The following is a 16,943-nucleotide window of genomic DNA, read 5'->3' as shown; positions in this document are numbered from 1 at the left end:
TTAGCTGTATTCAGTGGGTGTTCCCCTCCCCCAACGCTTACAATGGAATTGCTATGGAAACAGTATTCATGTACCAGAAATCTGTTTCTCGGCTAAATTTTGTTCAAATTCTCGGTCTCTTGAATGCTTTGGACTATGAAGTGAGGCTTATCAGATTTTAGAGCTTTCGTCGGAATTTAGGCCCCAAGTTCCACAGACCGGGTGTGGTGGGGAGTTGGGTGGAAGGCAGAAAAGGTCCCACCCTCAGATCACCAATCAAAACAAATCACAGGCTTTTTAAAGTAGTAATTTATGAAGTTTTATATATTTTCTGCCGGTAGAAAATAGGAAGCGTTCATCCACTAGCTAACACGGTCTATGTGCTCCTCACACACTGGCTTCCGGCTTCTTACTTGGGACATTACCCCCACCCCCTTACAAATTCCAAGTTGGTATCCCACTGTTATTCAGGATTGGCTCCCCTTCCTCTCCTCCCCCACTACTGCTAATTCATAGAGTTAAATCTTGTCTTTTTATCTAATTAGCCTTTTCTTAGGGAATTTGGCCCAGATGATTCACCCCAGAAAAACATCCAAGTGCTTGGGACTCTGGCGGGGTTGCCTTCCAACCCATCCAGTTTCCCAAACATGGTCTCCGTCTACTGTTTCAACTGTCTGTCAGTCGCTCTAAAGGCTGCTTGATGTCACAGAGCAAAGGCTCGATCCCCATAAGACCGGCTCTTGCAAGCTAAGGTAGTGCTTCACGTCGGCGCTAGGACCCATCTGCAGGAACGACGCCGCACCGGTCTCGCCCCGCCCCAACGCGCACTGGGTGGAGCCTTCCTCCCCAGGCTCGCCCCCCCCCCGTGGGAGGGCGGGGCAGCATGGGCGTGGCACAGCTGCGGTGGGCGTGGCGGTGCCGGAGGCGGGCGGGGCGGAAGGACGCTGCCAGGTCGGCGGGGCGGTAGGGCCTGCGCGGAGCTCGCTCCCCAGCGCGCTGGGCGGGGTGTGCTGTGAGCGGCTTCCCGGGCAGGCGCGGGCCCTGAGGCGGCGGCTGCGCCGTGCGCCGGGGCGGAGCCGGGGGCGGGCGGGCGGCCGGCGGGCGGGGGCTGGGCCGGAGGAAGCCTGAGCGCCCGCGGCGACGACGGCAGCGGCGGCCCAGCAGGCTAGAAGCGTGGGTCGGCGGCGGCTCCGGGTGCGGCCGCGGGCTGCGGAGCGAGCGGGCGGCCCGGCTCCCCGCGTCCCCCGCCCGCCGCGACTGTCTGGAAGATGGCGCCGGGCGGATGGAAATCCTAATGACAGTCTCCAAATTCGCCTCCATCTGTACCATGGTAGGTGCGGCGGCAGCGCGGCCCGGGTGGCCGGTCCCCGCCTTCGAGGCGCCGCCCGCGGGCCTGTTCGTGTGCGGGCGGACCGGGCGCGGGGCCGAGTGGCCGCGGGGAAGGCGTGCTGGACACGGCAGGCGGGGCCGGGGCACTGGGGATAGGACCGACCGGGGTTCGGGGTTGGGTCCTGACCACGGGGTCGCAGTTGAGGACGGGGAGCTCTGGGTCTGGGCACCGGGGACTCGGGGACTGTGGCTGGGGACTAGGGCCTGGGGGCTCAGGGACGGGGTTGGGGGTAAGGGCTGCAGACTGGGGTTGGGGACTTGGGGACTCGAGGTGTGGACTGAGGTTGGGGCTGGAGCCGGGACTTTAAACTGGGGACTGGTACCGGGAAGCGAGGGGATTGGGCCAGGGGAAGGGACGCATTTCCTTGGGGCGCTGCGCGGGGCAGGGCGGGGGTCTGCGGCAGGAAGGAAGGGTCTCGATCCTTCTGGAGAACGGAAGTCCTGGCGGAGTTCCTCCTGGGGTTAGGTGGAGCCCCAGGCCCCGGCTCGGGAAGGGGGCGTGTGAAGGTGGAAACTTTTAAGAGTGCTGTTGAAATGTTTTCTTATTTTCAACTCTCAGAGGCGAAAGGAACTCTTGCGGCTTCCAACCTGTGTCCGTCCAGATGGCAGCCTTGTCTCTGGGAATCCGTGTTAATCTTGAAAAGCTGCATTCGCTTTCCTGTCATTTGTTTACTTTAATAGAGCAGACACCGCTGTGTGGGGTTGAAGTACACAAGATTCCCCCGAAAAAAGCGAAAACGCGGGTGGGTTCCAAACGTGTTTTTGTGCATTGCCAGAAGCACCACGGCTTCCCACGTGATAAAGCAAATCCATTACCTCCTTTATGAACTTCGACGTAGAGATTGTGATTTTATGAATCAATGAAAAAAGTTAACTCTTTGCAATGTGGGTCTGGCGTTCTTTACCAAAGACCTGCACCCTTCAGCTCCGTTTTTGTGTTCTGGGTTGTATCTAGGAGATTCTCCAAACCATCTTCCACCTGCAAGTGATCTGTGGTTGTGTGTGTGTGTGTGTGTGTGTAAGGAGTGGAGAATCATCTAGGAGATTCTCCAAACCATCTTCCACCTGCAAGTGATCTGTGGTTGTGTGTGTGTGTGTGTGTGTGTGTGTGTGTGTGTGTAAGGAGTGGAGAATCAGGTAGGAAAAGTGGACTATCTGCTACTTTCTGTGGAACAGTATTTAAAAAAAGGGGTGGAATAAGTGGACTTAAAATCCACAGCATCAAAAAAGTCCTAAGATTATGGAATCACTGAAGGATCCATTTTCCCGCGTGGGTAATTCTTCTTTCCTGGTGTTGAGAAGGGGGCTGTATTTACAGTTACTGGGATTGGTTGTGCTAATTAGACATGCCACATGGGATAATCGAATCTTTCATAGTGATAATTTTGCCAGATTGCTGAGCTCCGTGTATTTTGGGGTCATGGTTCATTGACAAAGTCGAAGGTTTCAGGAGTGGTGTGATTCCTGTAGTCTGTTCATTCACTCAGTTTCATCAAGTATACATCTCGCACCCGCTGACTGGAACTGGGGCTACTGCAGTGATCCAGACAGTTCCCACAGCAGGGCTTTTTATAGCATGCTTCTAGCCCAGGACTTTGGGTGCAGAAAGATCACACTTTCCAGGCAAGTGTAGCTAAGACCTCGGGTCAAAAGAACTGCCCCTCCCTAACCAAAGATAATGCCCACTTTCTTGTGTTTACATTCTACTTGAGGGAGACAATACTCATGTATGTAATAATGTAGCATACTCAAATAAGAGCAACAAAGGGCGTGGTGGTGGCACTCTCAAGGCAGAGACAAGCAGATCTCTGAGTTTGAAGCCAGCCTGGTCTACAAAGTGAGTTCCAGGACAGCCAGGACTACACAGAGAAACCCTGTTTCCAAACCAAACAAACACCCCCCCAGCCCTCCCCCCCCCCCCCCAAATCCAACCTCCACAAAACAACCCCAGAAAAGAGCAGCAGAGGACAGAGCCCTGCCAGGGTTCTCTATCCAGAGAGAGGCTGATGTCCACTCCCAAGCTCACTCTCCTTAGGGCTTCTGCCCGGGTGCAGTAATTGCACATGGTGTGTGTATGCTTTTTGGCAAATGCATAGGCATCCATGCCTGGCCAAAGTGAGACTGTTAGAAAGGTGCTATTAAGATTGGGTGTGTCTGTGTTCTTACTTGAATGAATCCTACTACCCTCCCGGAGTAGGTTCTGAGCATCAGAGTGATTTGCAGTTTTGAGTGTAAGGAAGCTTGCTGTCCATCTTCTGAGAATGAACAGAAAGTGAAAATGAGAAACAGCCTGCTTGTAGGTTCTGTTTTGCTTGGAATGTGAACTCTCCAGTGAGTGAGTAACTCTCTTCAGCAGGTCACCTGACCCGAACAACACCCTGCCTTAGACAGTTGCACAGGACTTTTGTGATCTCGGGAGTACTGTGCTGTCTATGGTCCACCTTACCTTTCAGTAGTTCATGGTGGGGGCGTTGTTTGTTTGTTTGATTTCCATCTTTGCTGTAGTTTTGAAACAGGGTCTTCTGTAGGTCACGCTGCGTTTGAATTTGGTATGTAGTGGTGGCTGGCCTTGAACTCATGATTCTCCTGCCTCCACTTCCCAGTCACTGAGATATCAGGCATGCACCATCATCACACCAGGTTTAGACTGAGGGGGTTAAAGTGAAAAACTTACATTTATTTATGCCATTTGATTGGAGCACTAACATCTTCATACAGTGCAAAGAGGCCTTCATTTACTCACATGGTGAGTTTGAAGTAGGGGGAAGGCTGAGTGAAGCTGTGGAACAGTGGAGGGAAGGGGACTCAGAAATGGATGCGTCAGCACGTCAGCAGGTCAGAAACAGAGAAACACTTGAGATGAATTGAAATTTTATTCTGTTAAGTGTGGAAGTTTACATAATTTTTTCACTTGTCAAAATAAGGTGCAGAGCAAGCCTGCAGTAGCTTTATTGGGTGAAATAGATTACAAATAAGTCTTCAGATAGGCCTTGATTCAGATCACTGTTCTGCCTTTGTGTGAAAATGAGTGTGATGTGTTTGTCTTGGTGTTGTAGCCTGGCTCAGAGAGTACCTGTCTTCAGACTGTCCTGAGCGTGCCTCCAGAATCGCTTCCCTACCGGCCACTCTAGCACACCTTCAGCTTGGTGTGCGGCTGCTCCTTAGGAGATTCCTGCTCTCACAGCCTGGTGCAGTGTGGCTCATGAACTGCTGAGTTCTGTACTTAGTAATCAGCGAACAGCAGAGGGCCCTGGTTGGAAGTCAGCAGCATCCCGCAGCTAATCCAGGTGTCCAGGATGTCTTCCGGAGACCAGGGCTGCCCACTGGGAGTTTGTAGCACTGGCAGAAACTGGCCGCTGTCTCTGGTTGTGGGAGTCCGGGTTGGGAAAGATTTATTGGGAGGGAGATTGGATAGAGCAGAAACAAGGAGGTGAGCGGCTTCTCAGCTTGAGATGGCACTGGCTTGGCTGCTAGCTTGGCAGGAGGTGTGTGTGTGCTCGAGCGCGTGCACAAGTGAGTGTGGGTGTGAGTGAAGTCAATGCCACAAGGTAGGTGCTAGGTTGTACTGGACTCTGACGAGAAAACCATAAAGCACTTATTGTAGCCGTCTCAGGTAAAGCTGGCTCCCTTGCCTTGTCTTGCTGCTGGGCTAGTATGCGTGTGTGGGCATGCAGCTTAGCGTCATTCCAGAAAGGAGGGGCACAGCCCTAAAACTTAAGCTTTCGGCTTTATCTGAAGGAATGTGGAGAAATGAGCAGGCCACTGCCTTGCCTTCCTTTCCTCTGTGTTCCGCCCGCCCTCCACCCTGCTTACTCCTTTCTGTGTTTGGAGAACTCCTGAATCTCCTGCCTCCACTTGCCAATCGAGCTATGAGATTAAAGGAAGGTTCCTCCATTCTTGGTGTGCTTCCTTTCTGCAGTCATCAGAATTGATAGTTTAATTTTATGTCTCTGGTGAGAAACTGTTTCCCATAAAACATGTAGTGAGAAATGGCAGAAGGACGTTTAGGGACATTTAAGAAACTCTTAGATGTTCTGTCCTGATCCAAATCAAAATTCATTTATGTGGAGGCAGAGGAGAGAACTTGGGAGCCATAGTCCTTAGTTTTGTTTGTTTGTTTGTTTGTTTGTTGTTTTTTTTTTTGCAATGTGTCTTCATTAGCTTGCTTTCTAATGAAGCCTGATGTTTGATTTTGGAATTAATTTTGGGTGATTGTTCATTCACAAACCCTTGAAGCTTGCCCAGTTTGTCACAGCTGTCCCTAGTTCAGTTATGGGATCATGGACTGGAGACCCAAGAAGCTGAGCCTTGGGCTGTGTATTCCATAAACCTGTTTTCTGCCCCGCTCCCCAAACCTGACTGTAGGCGACAGTTCAGTCTTCCCAGCAGTCACTATCATGATTGTTTCAAAAGTTGACCAATAAGCACGGAGAGTTGAATGTTTTAAGATAATTCGGCAAGATGACTGGGTCACAGGGGTGGGTAATTAGGTGGCCAGCAGGTTATGTGTTTATGGGATCAGAGCAATGGTTCTCTCCTGATGCGAGACCTTTAATATAGTTCCTCATGCTGGGGTGATTCCCACCCATAAAATTATTTTATTGCTGCATCATAACTGTAATTTTGCTACTGTTATGAATCGTAATGTAAATATCTGATATGCAGGCAATCCATTATACAACATCAGTGGGGGTTGCAACCCATACTTTGACAACCCTGCTGTAGGAGAGGGTAAAGTGATAGATATAGTTACTAGGCATGAAATTATGTCTAAGACACTTGCACAAGTAAAGGTGCTTTGCTGAACCTGGAGTGAAACAGCTCACTGGGGTCCATAAGGTGGCCTTGCTTCATGCCATGTGGCCTTTCTGGTGTCTTCTTCCACCTCTCGATAATCTTATTCTAGGAATCCCGAGTTGGTTAATGACCACCCAGTCCTGATCCACTTGGTTAGTTTCTGACACTGAATCACTGCACTTCAGCCGCTCTCACGCAAGGCTTTTTTTTTTTGAGTTCTATGCCTTTAAAGACCAAGCCACTGCAGATGAGGTTGTTTCCTGGTTCCTGACCACATTCCCTTCTTCTTGCCTGTAAAGTGATGTTAATTCTACTAATGCAGCTTACCATAGTCTCAGGAAAGACTAATCATGTGTGCATTTCTTATCGTTCCAGAAACTCTTGAGGTTTAACCACATTGGGGGTGGGGATGTTTCTCTTTTAGTGGTCACTTGCAGAAACTCAGTAGGCTGTTTTATTATGTATTTTATTCTGCATCATGCAATAATAAGAGAGGTACATTGGAGCCCAGATTTTGACATTTAGATGTATGTGTGGGGAATAGTTTTCTTATAATTCTGAACTGTTTTTTTTTGTCATCTGTGAATACAAGGATTGAGTCAGACATTTCTTTTAATTAAGAAAACGATCATCTGCGTGTCCATGATATGCATGTAAGTGTATGTGCCATGGTGAGCATGTCCCCTCATATGTAGGTGGGTTCTGGGGATTGAACTTGGATTGTCAGACTGGGTGACAGGCACCTTTACATACAGAGGGCCATCTTGCTGGCCCAAGTTAGACAGTTTTTGGTGAGCATTGCATGGTTTCCTTTAGCTGTAAAGTTGAGGTCTCGTCCCTTGAGAAGTTGTAACCGATGTGATGATGCTGTCTGTGCTCACGTTGGCAGCTCATAGTCTTGTTTGGTTTTCCTAGCATCTTTTTAGTGTTCCAGACTTTATGCAGAATTACAGCCCACAGTAAATACACATTTCCTCCCCTTCACGTCTTCACTGCAGGTTAGTGACCTCAGTACTTTGTTACCATCAGACTGATCCAAAGAGCTATTTACTAACCCCAGCCTCTGGACCTCGTCGGTGGGAGGCACGCACTCTACACTAAGCTGCACCCTTGACACTTTGTTTGTTCGGGTTTGGGCCTTTGAGATAGGGTCTGGTGTATAGCCCTGAGATGCTTCTAGCCTGACCAGTGCGTTTCAGCCCCTGAGAGCTGGATGTGCAGGGTCCCAGCTCTGCACCCCCACACCTGGCTTTCTAATTTGGACACCGTTTTCGCCTGTACTTTTGGAAAGAAAAGCATGCACTTGCATTGGTTCCCTTGTTTAAGGGTCTGCATTCATTCCCTAACTGTGAACTGTGTCTTTAGACAATGACAACCTGCACTCGCTCGGAGGGGTGCCCTGCTCCCGCTGCTTCCCCTGGCTCCTGCCGGGTTTATGGTGTTTGTGTTGCCCTGGTGAATCTCAGAGCCCAGCAAACACTTGCTGGAGTCTGAACTTACCAGTTCATCCATCCATCACTAGTTATTAGCAGCAGCTGCCTCTGAGGACATTCACCCACATTTAAATCAAATGATGACATTAAAGCTAAGAATGAAAGTGATCATCTTCTTCTGGTTTGGGGACAGCAGTGACTGACTGGGCGCCCCGGTCTATCTTAGAGGTTCAGACAGCTTGAGAGCACTGTGTGAGGAGACAGAGTGATGTTTATTTATTTATTTATTACCAGGTTGCGGGTTGAAGGCAGTGATTGTACATGCTAAGCACATGCTAACCCTATGCTCTGTCACCCCAGCATCCAGCCTAAATATTTTAAATACGACGGAACACCATCCTTGAATCAGAGCAGGCATGTCTGTTTCAGCCAGCCTTAGCCTTCCTCCAGCATGTAGTTCTCCAGCTAGAAGCTCAGGTTGTATCTCACACTCAGCTGCCTGGTTGCCCATCCTCCCTAGAGCCCTGTTTTGTTGCTTTGGGATACACCTATTATTAGTAGGTACTTTGTCTCTTGGGTTGAAGATTACTTAAATACCTATATGTTACCTCGAGGTGTTGGAAAAAAACATAATTAAGTCCTAGATGTGAATGTAGGCCACTCATTTGAATACTCAGAATCAATGTTGTGGGGAATTCTTGAGAGATCTGAGTGTTTAACATGCATACAATTCATATAGATGATTGTGTAATGTGCACAGAGTTTGAATAGAAGGAGGCAGGAATGATGTAAAGATTTGGTTTTGGAAGAAAACAATAAAAACTGAAGTGGGTGTGGTTCTGTGGGCCTGTAAGCACCTGGGAGGCTGAGGCAGGAGGATCACCAGCTTTAGCAGCAGGCCAACTTGAGCTCTGTATTGAGACCCTGTCTTAGGGGAAAACTGAAAACCCAGATTGCCGACGGTACAGTGTGATGTGAACTGGCTGGCTGAGGTGCTAAACAGTTTCTAAAAAACATTTACAGTAAGATATTTTAGCTTGGTTCTTTTGCTGATACAGGGAAAGAATTAACCTTTTTTGTTGTTGTTGTTTTTTTGAGACGGGGTCTTTCTTTGTACCCCTGGCTGCCCTGCCCTTAAACTTACAGAGATCCTCCTGCCTCTGCCTCCTGAGTGCTGTGATCAAAGGCGTGGACCACTATGCCCGGGCATGGGCAAATCAAATGGTTTGGTTTGGAGATTACCCTGGATTATCCAAATGGGCCTCCCCCCAACCCCCAGGTGTCAATGACTGACAGGAAACTAGTATCTGAGGGATGTAAGAGTGACCAGACACAGAAGCGACCTAAAGACACAGAAGCTGAGGTCAGGGAACATGGGAAGCCTCTAAGGTAGAAAAGGCAAAACAAAACAAAACAACAACAAAAATTGAGCTCCCCAGACCCTCCAAAAGAATAATCTCTCTAACACCCATTCAAAGTTCTGGCGTCCAGAGTCCGCAGTAAGAGACGGGTTGCTTTTTTTTTGTAGGTTCGCTTGCATCCCTGCTGACCTGGGATGTGGCACCTGAGGATGACCTTTGCACTATTTTTTTAATTAAAAAAAGTTTATCTATGTGTATGCATGAACACATGTCACGGTGCATGTGTGTAGGTCAGGGAACAACCACGCAGACTTGGTTCTTCTGTGTTTGGGGGATTGAGGCTCTGCAGCAAGTGTCTTAACTCACTGAGCCATCTTGCTGGCGTTTTTCTGAGCTCTGATCCTATTGCGCCTTCCTCTTGAGTGCTAGAACTACAGGCTAGGAGTCTGTGCTGGGTTTCTGTGGGGATTGAACCCAGGACGTTGTGAATGCTAGGCAAGCACTTTACTAATGGAGCTTCGTCTCCAGCCCACGAGCAGTCGACTTCTGACGTCTGCCAAGTCCAAGTGCTAATAACGCGTTTAAAAGGGCTGAGGTTGTAGAAGGTGGGTTAATGTGTACAGTGTTGGCCTCTGGGCTCTCTCAAGGGTATCTGAAAAGAGAACATCACTAACTCAAGTTAGAAGTGCCTGTGTGGGTCAGGTAAGCCATAAAGGAAGTCCTGGGGCCCGCAGAGGGTAAAGTGACGCCTTCTTAGTAGTAGAAAGCGCTTACAGCCGGACACTTGGCAGGACGGACGGTCTTCTGCTCTGTGGGTGAGTGTCTGTGTTTGTTTCTGTGTCTGTGTCTGTCCCTTATGACGTTGAAGAAATTTTCTTTTTTTTCTAGACTTTTAAATTAGTAAGGTATTTATTTTAAGTGTGTGAGTGTTTATCTGTGAACCACATGCATGCAGTACCCCTGTGGGCTAGAAGAGGGCATCAGACATCCCTTCCTCCCAAACTAGAGTTAAAAATGGTTGTGAGCTGCCATATGGGTGCCAGAAATGGCACTAGGTCCCCTAAAGGGGCAGCAAGTGCTTTTAACTGTTGAGCCATCTCTGCAGCCCATGCTTTGCTTCTGTTCTCTCCTTTGCTGATATTGCAAGGATTTGTGGTTGGTTTTTTCGCTTTATGAAGATTGGCACCATCCCTGGGCAAAGATCCGGTACAAGTTTGTGACGTGCTCCATATTTTTATGGTATGAAATAGTTTTTAAAAAGTTAAACACTTCCAACATAATCAAGTGTGTGAATGAGCACAGAGGCTCCAGTGCAGATTCAGTGAACTACAAGACCGTCAGAGTATGTACACTGCATGATCCTTCCGTCCTTCCTTCCTTCCTTCCTTCCTTCCTTCCTTCCTTCCTTCCTTCCTTCCTTCCTTCCTTCCTTCCTTCCCCTCCTTTTCCTCTTCCTCCTTTCTTTTTTTCTCTTTCTCTTTTTGAGCAAGGTTTCTCCACATAGTCTTAGCTCTCCTAGAACTCACTGTGTAGACCAGGCTGTCCTCATCAGAGAGATCCCTCTGCCTCTGTCTTGCGAGTGCTAGGATTAAAGGGGTGTGCCACCACATCCAGCACGTTTCTGTTTTTTAAAGCAAACATTTTGAGGTTACATATTTATTAAACCTATTTGTTTAAAAAGTTTACTTCAGGTTTTTAAATATGTAATTCAGAAAGATGAGCCGAGTACTTTAGTTTTTATATTAGAATGCATTTGTTTCTATATGTAATGTTTACAACAAACCAAAACATTTGTGTATACGTTAATTTCCAGTGGCTCCTATAAACAGCACAGTTCTAGCCACATCTGTATGCTCACAGCAACCCGTCTCTTACTGCGCACTCTGGACGCCAGAACTTTGAATGGGTGTTAGAGAGATTATTCTTTTGGAGGGTCTGGGGAGCTCAATTTTGTTGTTGTTTTGTTTTGTTTTGCCTTTTCTACCTTAGAGGCTTCCCATGTTCCCTGACCTCAGCTTCTGTGTCTTTAGGTCGCTTCTGTGTCTGGTCACTCTTACATCCCTCAGATACTAGTTTCCTGTCAGTCATTGACACCTGGGGGTTGGGGGGAGGCCCATTTGGATAATCCAGGGTAATCTCCAAACCAAGGCCATTTGATTTTAGCAACTTTAAGCCCTTATGCAACCTTAATTTCCCCTTGCCCTGTAGCGTGGTATTACATACTCTGGGGATTAGAGTGTGACACGGGTTGGGGGTGAGCTTTTCTTTTCTGCTACCATAGTGTGTTCTGAGGACTGTAGCACAGGCTCATGTAGGATGGGCTGAGTGTTTGAGCTCTTTTACAAGCATTGCAAATGAGCGGTTCTTTGAGTCCGGATACCTAGCTTAGTCTACTGAGGGAGTCAGCTTCTAGAATCTGTAAGCAAATGCAAAATCTGTATCTCGAGGGGTCATGGAGTGGGCGGAGTGGGTCATAGGTATACAGCGTGGTCTGGCTGCAGCTTTTACTTTGAAATCTTATGACAGGCGGTGGCATCTGGAGACACAGCCCTGTGCCTCTTCAGACCGTTCTCCCCCATTCTGTCCAGTTCCTCTGCTCAGGTGAAGCTGGGATTCCCAGCACAGTCTCTGTGTAGCTTTCCCTGGCTGTCCTGGAACTCCCTCCCTCTGTAGACCAGGCTGGCCTCAAACTCAAAGATCCACTTGCCTCTGCTTACCAAGTGCTGGGATTAAAGGCTTGTGCCACCCCTACTGTTATTTTCTAAATTAAAGATTTTATTTTTATATATGTGTGTCTGTTTTAATGTGTGCAGCTGCCCACAGACGCCAGGAGAGAGAATTTAGTTCCCTGGAGTTCCTCTGGGGTGATGAAGCACCGAGACATCTCTCTCGTCCTGAAGCTGGGATTGTTGATTACACTGATTAAAAGAACTGTAGAACAAATCACTGTGAATAGAGAGCTAGAATGTATTAAGGAAATGTTTTGATACAGACTGAATACATGTTAAGGGAGGAGAGTCACATTGAAATGTCTTAGCCACAACTATATATAGTTTGTGGCTTTTGAAGTTGCATTACACAAAGGATTTAAAACATTAAAAATGTTTTCATAGGGCCTGGAGAGATGGCTCTCATTGAGAACACTGGCTGCTCTTTCAGAGGCCTGGATTCAGTTCCCAGCACCTCCGTGGCATCTCATAACGTCCCAGAACTCCAGTTCTGTGGCATCCAGTGATTTTTTTTTTTCTCTCCAAAGGCACTAGGTTCACACATGGTACACACACATACACGCCACAAAACACTCATATTTATAAAATAAAGTAAAAGTAAATCTAAAAGAGTGTTTTGAACTGTTTTGTTTGTTGCTTTGAGACAGGGTTTCTCTGTGTAGCCCAGGCTGGCCTGGAACGCCTCCTTAGTGCCAGGTTAAAGGCATGCAGCAGCACTGTCTGGTAAGGACCTTTGCCCAGTGAATGGGACTGTAAGGTGGCTGGAGGGTCATCTTGAAGGCTACAGTCCCAAGAGTGCGGGTGGGTCAGTGAGACAGAAGAGGGGCAGGCCAGGCCGCTCCAGGGAGAGCCTCCAGACGTGCTCTACATGGACGGATGGCAGGCGTTCGACTGCAAGCATGCTTCTAAAGGTTGAGATATTTTCAGCCAGCGGGAGTAAGGGGCTCCTCATGTCTCCCTAATTTTATCAACGGACTGTTAGGATTAGATTTAGAATCTCAGTAAAGCTACTGGCTAGGATGAGGCAAAAATAGGGACGGTTAGCAACCTAATTTTTCTCATTTTCCTTGTAAGTCTAGAAGAAATTCAGCAGAATATGAGAGGACAAGGGGAAAAACATACTGAGGGGGTGAGAGGAAAACCACCAGATGTGTGTGTGAGAGCCGGATAAGGCCGAGAGTGCTTCCTGTTCACTAGGTACACGTGGCCGGCCACGCTTCGAGGTGAGCCTCGGCTCTAACCGCAGTGTTGACGGGTGGGTGCTCCCGAGAGTGAGTTGTGAGGGGCCAGGTTGCAGGATCTGAAGCTGTGCCAGCTTGCGGGTGATGGATAGCTTCTCATGTTGGAAGCAAGGGGGCCACTCTTGTCAACCCCATTTTTGAGTCTAGAGTTCATGGAACTTTCAGTCACTTTTACTGTCTATATAACTGTGAGGAGCTGCACCGTGTGGACACAGCTAAGTTTATATTGAAGAGTAAAACTGCATTTGAGTTTGGACCCAGTAAGCCTTACATACATTGTCTGTAGCGCCTCATTGGACGGTCAGTGTCCATATTCTTTCTTAAAGCCATTGTTCTTTGTTTATGGGGTATTGATCCTAGCTAGCCCTTCTGCCTTCCTCGTACTGCACTCTCTCACAGTGTTACATCTCCTACATGCATCTGGGATGGGCATCTTTATTATTTCTTTTTGAAGGCAGGGTCTTGTGTGTAACCTATGCTGGCCTAGAAGTCTATGTGCCGCTGAGGATGGCCTTGGACTCCTGATTCTTACATGTCTGCCACCCAACCCCCAAATCCAGCCTTCTTCCTACTGTTTTATTTTGAGCAAGGTCTGAGTTGTGAAAGCTGGCCTTGAATTTACCACTCTCCTGCCTCAGCCTATACTAGCCAGGATTACAAGCCTTACAAGTCTGTGTCACCAGGCCCAGCTCTTAAAACATTCAGATACAGTTGAGTGGTTTAGCATATTCACGTCAGTTGTCAGATATTTCTCCATCTCAGAAGGTATTCCCTTCAGCAGCCATCTGCACCTCCTTTCCCACTCTCCTCCCTTCCAGACAGCTACCATTTGCATATTATCTGTGCCTACTGTGACCGACTCTATGCCCTTTGTATCATTTTCAGGATCCCTCTGTGCTACAAGATGTACCTGTATTCTGTCACCTTTAATGGATGTGTTATCTACTGTACTTATGTCACATGTTTTATCTGTGTGTTCATTGATGGTTTTGAGTTGTTTGTGCCTTTGGGTGGATAAATGCTGCTATGAGTCAGGACAGCAAGTTTTTGGGTGGTCCTGTCTTCTCCGTCACGTTGGGTATCTTCTTAGAGTTGCTGGGTCAGGGCCCGTGAGGAGGCTCAGCAGGAAAGGCCTTTACCATCACGCCTGGTGGTCAGCATTCCGTCCCTGGAATCCTTGTAAAGGTGAGAACTGACTCTGCTCCGTCCTTTACACGTGTGTGGTGTAGTTCACACTTTCCCATCACACACGCACATGCATGCGCACACATGTACAGCCTATTTTCCATTGGATGGCCTTAGCACCCTTGCTGAAAGCAAACAGAAATGGAGGAATATGTGGGTTTATAGCTGGGATCTTGGCTTCTGTGTTGTTCCATGTTTTTGAAACGGTGTCAAGGCTGTCTTCAAACTTAAGTAGAGGATGACCTCACAGATGCCAGGGTGACAGCCTCCACTCCAGCTGAAACCTCAGCTCTGTTTCCTCGACTTGCTCATGTGACTTTCCTCTAGTGTTACTGCTTTGATTATGGGTGCTTTGAAGTGAGTTTTGAAATCAGGAAGTGGGGGTTCTCAGACTTTGTTCTTTTCCTGATCACAGTTGACTCTTTTGGGTCTTATGTTAATTCTGCATGGGTTTTAGAAGCAGCTTATCAATGTCTATAAACAATTGGCTGGAATTCTGATAAGGGCTTGCATTGATTGTGGAGTGTTGCTATCAGATTTCTGATACAGTGTGGGTGCGTTTTTTTTTCCCTGTTCCCCTCAATATCCTTTAATTTTTTCAGTAATTTTAAGAGTTTGGAGAGTATAAATCACTCTTTTCCCTATGATTCTGGTGTATTTGGGTGGTTTTGACGAAATTGTGGTCTTATTAAAGATTGTTGAGTGCAAAAGATGTAGAAATAAGCAGTCTTATGTCTTATGCCCAGCTCCTCAGAGCCCATTTGTTCCAGCAACTCTTGTATTGGCTTAAGACTCGTGGTATGAGACCAGGCTGTGTGGATACAGACAGACCAATTCTTCCTTTCACAGTGAAGGTTTTTTTAAGGATTTATTTATTTATTTAATGTATGTGAGTGCACTGTAGCTGTCTTCAGGCACACCAGAAGAGGGGATCAGATCCCATTACAGATGGTTGTGAGATACCATGTGGTTGCTGGGAATTGAACCCAGGGCCTCTGAAAGTGTAGTCAGTGCTCTTTAACTGCTGAGCCATCTCTGCAGCTCTGCTGTTGAATTTTTATGGGTGTTTCTTTTGTGTGTGTGTGTGTGTGTGTGTGTCTAGGCCACAGATCTCTTCAAGTGTCTATCAAGAGTCAGCCTAGCATGACTGGCAAGCCCCAGGCCAGTGAGAGACCTTGACTCAGAAATCAAGGTGGGTGGCCCAGGACTCTGCTAGTGTAGCCTCTCGGGTGGGGGCTGCAATTGCAGACATGTTACCATTCTTAGCCTTTTCACTTGGGTTCTGGGGATCACAGGCATGTCTCTGTGCACGTGGCAAACACTTTGGCAAACAGGTGAGCAGTCTCCGTATTACCAGGTTGAGAACGTCTTCTGGATTCTGTTCTGGTGGGTTTGTGTGTTTTTCTTGGTTGTGAAAAGGTGTCACTTGTCTACTGAAATGAGCACGCAATTTTACTTAAATTCAGTTAGCATGCTGTATTATAGGAATTAGTTTTAGGTGGTCAGACTGCCCTTGCGTTCTTGGGATAACTCTGGTGGGCCACTGGCGCATGGCTCTTCTGGACTGCTGATGGGCTTCATTTGCTAGTGCTTTGTTGGAGATTGGTTGTGTGAACTTTGAAAACTGCTTTCTCCTTTTCTTCTTTGTCTGTGTAGCTGAAGCTGGCCTGGAACTCTTGAGTCTCAGTCCTGCCTCAGCCTCCCCAGTAGCTAGACGACAAGCCTGCAGTTGTGCCTGGTGCGGGATCTGTTTTCTTGTGTGTGTGAATGTGGTGTGTGAGTGTGTGCGTACAGTGTGTGCTGGGTGGAGGCCTCTTCTGTCACTGCACCTCACTCTGCTGAGATGCAGCCTCTTGATGAACTTGGAACTCACTGATTTTCTGCTGGGCTGGCTGGCTGCCCAGCCACACCCTGTCAGCTTCCCCAGGGCTCGGGCTCCAGGTTTGCTTATGGCCTTGAGTGGCTTTTCTGTGGGTGCTAGAGGTCCGTACTCTGGGACTCACGCTTACACAGCAAGTCCACCTAACCAGTGAGTCATCTCCCCAGCTTGGGATTTCTATTTGATTTAGTCTGATAACCTCCACCTTTAGTTTAATGGTGTGACCAACCGGTTCACATCTAGTGTTAGTAGACAGCATCTAGTTTTCACGGCAGCTTTCTGCTACCTGCATCTCTGTCCTCCCTGTGTATTGTGAGTGTGGAGGTTGATCTTGGGAGTCAGCTTGACAGGATGCATGAGATAAACCCCTGGTCTTCTCTGAGAGGATTTCCTGAAAGGTTTATCTAAGGTGGGTCACCTAGCCTGAGGTGACCCTGGTGGGGGACCCTTCCAGACCTGATGTGAGCATCGGCATCCATCTTTGCTTCTTGAGTGGATCTCAGGTAGAAAGCTAGCTCTCTTTCTGATAGTTAGGTTTTGGAACAGTCTTGCTCTGCAGATAGGGTGGCCTCGAACTCAGAGCTTTCCTGCCTTAGCCTCCCAAGTGTTTGGATTGCTGCTGTGTACCACCACACTCAACCTTCTACTCGTTTTCAGTTACTGTTACAGATGTGTTTATTTTCTGTGTCTGAGTGTTTTGTCTGTATGTTAGTGTACCACGTGTATGCAGTGCTGGAGGATGCTAGAAGAGGGTGTTGTAGAGAGAGAGACCATTGTGAGCTGCCACGTGGGTTCATGACCCAGACTGGATTCCTCTGAGGGGTCAGAGGTGCTCTTAACCACTGAGCTATCTCTCTAGTACCCCATACTCTTAAAATCAAGTACTTTTTGCTGTTAACTTTTTTCTCTCATTCTGTAGTTTTGTAATGCATTTTTTTTTTTTTTTTTTT

General features: G+C 47.8%; 1 protein-coding gene across 1 annotated transcript in view; it reads left to right on the top strand.

Annotated features, from left to right (window-relative positions):
- The first annotated feature begins 917 nt into the window (after nt 1–917).
- Nucleotides 918–16,943, top strand: part of Usp12 (ubiquitin specific peptidase 12) — a 54,643-nt gene continuing 38,617 nt past the window's right edge. Inside the window, exon 1 of the mRNA XM_021163215.1 lies at nt 918–1,309. Within this exon, the coding sequence (XP_021018874.1) occupies nt 1,262–1,309 (48 nt within the window). The 5' untranslated portion in view covers nt 918–1,261. The remainder of the gene's footprint in view (nt 1,310–16,943) is intronic.

Source organism: Mus caroli, chromosome 5 (genome assembly GCF_900094665.2).
Source record: "Mus caroli chromosome 5, CAROLI_EIJ_v1.1, whole genome shotgun sequence".
NCBI classification, from domain to species: domain Eukaryota; kingdom Metazoa; phylum Chordata; class Mammalia; order Rodentia; family Muridae; genus Mus; species Mus caroli.
This window is presented reverse-complemented; position numbering and strand designations above follow the sequence as displayed.